The sequence below is a fragment of the Lipotes vexillifer genome, unplaced genomic scaffold, assembly GCF_000442215.2.
Source record: "Lipotes vexillifer unplaced genomic scaffold, Lipotes_vexillifer_v1.1 scaffold134, whole genome shotgun sequence".
Classification (NCBI taxonomy): domain Eukaryota; kingdom Metazoa; phylum Chordata; class Mammalia; order Artiodactyla; family Lipotidae; genus Lipotes; species Lipotes vexillifer.
In genome coordinates, this window is record NW_006787464.1 from 2,851,498 (window position 1) to 2,853,589 (window position 2,092).

Consider the following 2,092-nt stretch of genomic DNA (forward strand, 5'->3'; position numbering starts at 1 on the left):
ACATTTCTTTAGCGCCAAAGATGTCATCTTTGGCAAAAGGAGTGACGACATCCATATGAAGAAAATGCAATTGTTAAGAAAGAAAATTCAAAGAAGAGAAATTTAAGATCCTTGGCTGCACTTCCAGCAGAAGGAAGGCTCAAGTGCCTCCAGACGCGGCAATGATGTGAACGATGAGGCTCCAGGTGGAGCACTTCATATACGCAGCTCTCAGGGACAGCTGGATATCAAACTATGGAATAAAATATTTTCAAAACACTGATGTTTCACTGTCGGCAAAGAAGAAAAATAAATTAAAAAGCCCAGTACATTTTCCAGTCTGATATAAATTAATTCAAATGGCATATTTAAAAGAGTCAATTATAAGTCTCTCTCATAAAATTTTAAAAGGCAGCAATCAATCCTCAGATTGTACAAGTGCAAAGGAATGGTATTTTCTCCATAATCAAGACACCTCAGAATCTGTATAAGAACTGCCAGTGTTCCGAGCTGATCAAAAACTTGGGCCTATGTAGCTGATGCAATCCTCTGGTCATACTGCTCCTTTCCCCTTAATGTCCAGCTTGTTACTGGCCTCTGACTGTTTGCTCAGCTGCTCTTCAGAGAAAGTGATGTAGGAATACACCAGGCTCCCAGCAATGCTGCAAAATAGAAAACCACCATCAGAGAAGACGGAAGGAATGGCAAATGTAAGGGAGACTGGTGTGAGCATTGGAGCTACCTTTACAAATCAACAGCACATAAAACTAAAACATACAGCATTTTCATCTACCAAACTAGAGACATTTCCCTCATCATGATATTACCCACTGCTGTTGATGCTTTGGGAAAATGAATGTTTGCACATACTTGCCAGCAGGAGTGCCAATTTTATACAGCCTTTCTGCACGACAATTTGTTGAAATAAAAACCCTTAGAATTCGGCTTATCCTTTGACCCAGCAATCCATTTCATGGATGAATTGTATACATCTTCATAGACTTATTGACAAAGTATTTACCACAAAATCTATAATTGCAGAAAGTTAGCTAAAGGATAAATGTCCCACAACAGGGAATTATATAAATTCATACAATAGAATACTATGCATCCACTTAAATGATATAAAATAAAAACTGGCAATGACAGTATTTTGTAATCTTACAAAATATTAAGTATTGTCCAACCCCATTTTACTTAAATGAACATGAATATGTATATTAATATGCATCATAATAGGAAAATGTCTGAAAGGAACACAACAAGAGTATTAACAATGGTTACATCTGGGGGCTTTCCTGGTGGTGCAGTGGTTAAGAATCCGCCTGCCAATGCAGGGGACACGGGTTTTAGCCCTGGTCCGGAAAGATCCCACACACGGCGGAGCAACTAAGCCTGTGCTCTAGAGCCCGCAAGCCACAAATACTGAGCCCAAGTGCCACAACTACTGAAGCCCATGTGCCTAGAGCCTGTGCTCCGCAACGAGAAGCCACCGCAATGAGAAGCCCGCGCACCGCAACGAGGAGTAGCCCATGCTCTCCGCAACTAGAGAAAGCCCACGCACAGCAACAAAGACCCAAAGAACCCCAAAATAAACAAATAGAATAAATAAATTTATTTTTAAAAAATGGTTACATCTGGACGGTAAGGTTATAGGTGATTTCTATATGTATTTTCTGCATTTTCAAAAATAATCATTCAAGACAAAAGAAATATTATTTTTAATAAGAGTAAAAAACATCCCAATAAGTAAGTAAACATGCAGACCCTAGGGAGATTTCACAGAATTGGTTTCTTTCCGAGTAGAATCAAGTTCACAGTGGAGAGAACCTGTCATCTGAGCCCTCAGACTCTGAGCTGGTTGCTGCTACCCCTCACACTTGTCTACCACACCTAACGGCAGGAGGGTTCATTCTTTTGCGACAGTGATTATTCTTGTCTACTCTCACCTGGACTACATAGCCTCCTGCCCCAATCACTAAACTGAAAGCAAGCTGGAGAAGCTCAAAGAGCCAACATGCTAAACTGCCCTGACCAGCTCTGCCGCCAAGCCTGCAACCTGTGACTCCCTAGGGTCTCCAGCTGGCAGCCCAGCCTACACTGTTTCAGATGT

General features: G+C 41.1%; 1 protein-coding gene across 1 annotated transcript in view; it reads right to left on the reverse strand.

Annotated features, from left to right (window-relative positions):
- Nucleotides 1-310: 310 nt before the first annotated feature.
- Nucleotides 311-2,092, reverse strand: part of SLC35D1 (solute carrier family 35 member D1) — a 49,867-nt gene continuing 48,085 nt past the window's right edge. Inside the window, exon 12 of the mRNA XM_007460098.1 lies at nt 311-641. Within this exon, the coding sequence (XP_007460160.1) occupies nt 533-641 (109 nt within the window). The 3' untranslated portion in view covers nt 311-532. The remainder of the gene's footprint in view (nt 642-2,092) is intronic.